The following is a 1,224-nucleotide window of genomic DNA, read 5'->3' as shown; positions in this document are numbered from 1 at the left end:
AATTTGGCAAGAGCAGCGGAACCCTAAGTCTTTGTCCTGCCTCCCGTGAAAAGTTGTGCTTCCTTTAGCCCGGTGTCTTGGGGTTCGACGCGCGAAGCAGTACAACTCGGGGATACAAATCTTCAACAGTGTGGCGCCGGGATGGAGGGGTCGCTCTCACACGGGGGGGCGCCGCCATTAGCCGGCTTGGTATTTGACTGTGACGGCTACAAATCTAACGTCCTTTTCATAGAAGTGACTTGTGCGCTGATCCTGGCTTCCTACCGGGGCCAAGTCGTGAACGCGACCTCATGGCGCTGAAGTGACAGCTGAAGCGCGAACGTGACATGGCAAGTGTTTCTGTGGTACACGCGCTAGTTCCGGGTACTAACTCCTTCATTCCTTCTCCACACCCCTACAGAAAACGATCGACACAAGGTAGTGTCGTCAGTGCTATTGACATCTCGTGCAAGAATGGATACGATTGTACCCTTGTCAAGCGGACGGTTGTTGGTCCGCCGCACCTGACTCGTTAGTCGACAGGCTAACGACTCTCACTCACGGAGGAAAAAAAACAGCAGGGGAGAAAGGTGGCACCGGACGCAGAATCTAGCCAAGAACCCGGTGAATTGTACAAAATCTTCGTTCGCTACGTACCACTAACGCAACACCTGGAGGAAACACCAGCTCAGTTGTCGTACAGACCACGCCGGACAAAAAACTTTTCCTGTCCCCACTTTTCTCGTAATTTCCTTTTCTCGCGTCCGTGAGCTCACACGGGCCTCGCTTTGCTGATATTTCCGTTGCCGGCGTGGCCCGCCGGGTGCAACAACGCTGTCTTGAGGCTTGGCCGCAGACCCCGGGAAAAGGGGAGACGGAAAGGAAAGCTAGGGATGTTGCGAACACTCGCTGCAAGTTTTTAGTAGGCGTGCGGACGTGGAACTTGTGCTGTGATAGGGAGAGGGACCGCGCCGCGTTGTGTTGGCCTGAGGGGAAGATCGTGGGTTTGTGCAGCAGGTGGCTGTGCTAATTGAGAGACCTTCAGCTTTTCTGGAAATGCTCGTGTGTCAAACCAAGCCCCCCTGCGGCTGCCAGGGAATCCCGGGTTTCTACCCCGTCGACAATAACACCCTCGCAGCCTCCGTGGTGCGAACCCCTGTCCTTTAGCTACGCGGTTCAGTTGCTTGAGTAGTATTCTCTGTGCGGCTGGTGTGTGGTTGCCCCGACTCCTGGCTAGACACCTTG

At 55.2% G+C, this 1,224-nt stretch overlaps 1 protein-coding gene across 1 annotated transcript; it reads left to right on the top strand.

The window, feature by feature from the left end:
* The first annotated feature begins 24 nt into the window (after positions 1-24).
* CSUI_007619 (uncharacterized protein) lies at positions 25-1,203 on the top strand. Its single transcript, XM_068067764.1, has one exon. The coding sequence runs from the start codon at positions 327-329 to the stop codon at positions 513-515; it is 189 nt and encodes a 62-aa protein (XP_067920262.1). The 5' UTR covers positions 25-326; the 3' UTR covers positions 516-1,203.
* The last annotated feature ends 21 nt before the right edge of the window (positions 1,204-1,224 follow it).

The sequence above is a fragment of the Cystoisospora suis genome (genome assembly GCF_002600585.1).
Source record: "Cystoisospora suis strain Wien I chromosome Unknown contig_4079, whole genome shotgun sequence".
NCBI classification, from domain to species: Eukaryota; Apicomplexa; class Conoidasida; order Eucoccidiorida; family Sarcocystidae; genus Cystoisospora; species Cystoisospora suis.
This window is presented reverse-complemented; position numbering and strand designations above follow the sequence as displayed.

Bases quoted from the DNA above. Each gene is read 5' to 3' on its own strand.
- CSUI_007619 (XM_068067764.1), top strand. From the start codon at position 327: ATGGCAAGTGTTTCTGTGGTACACGCGCTAGTTCCGGGTACTAACTCC.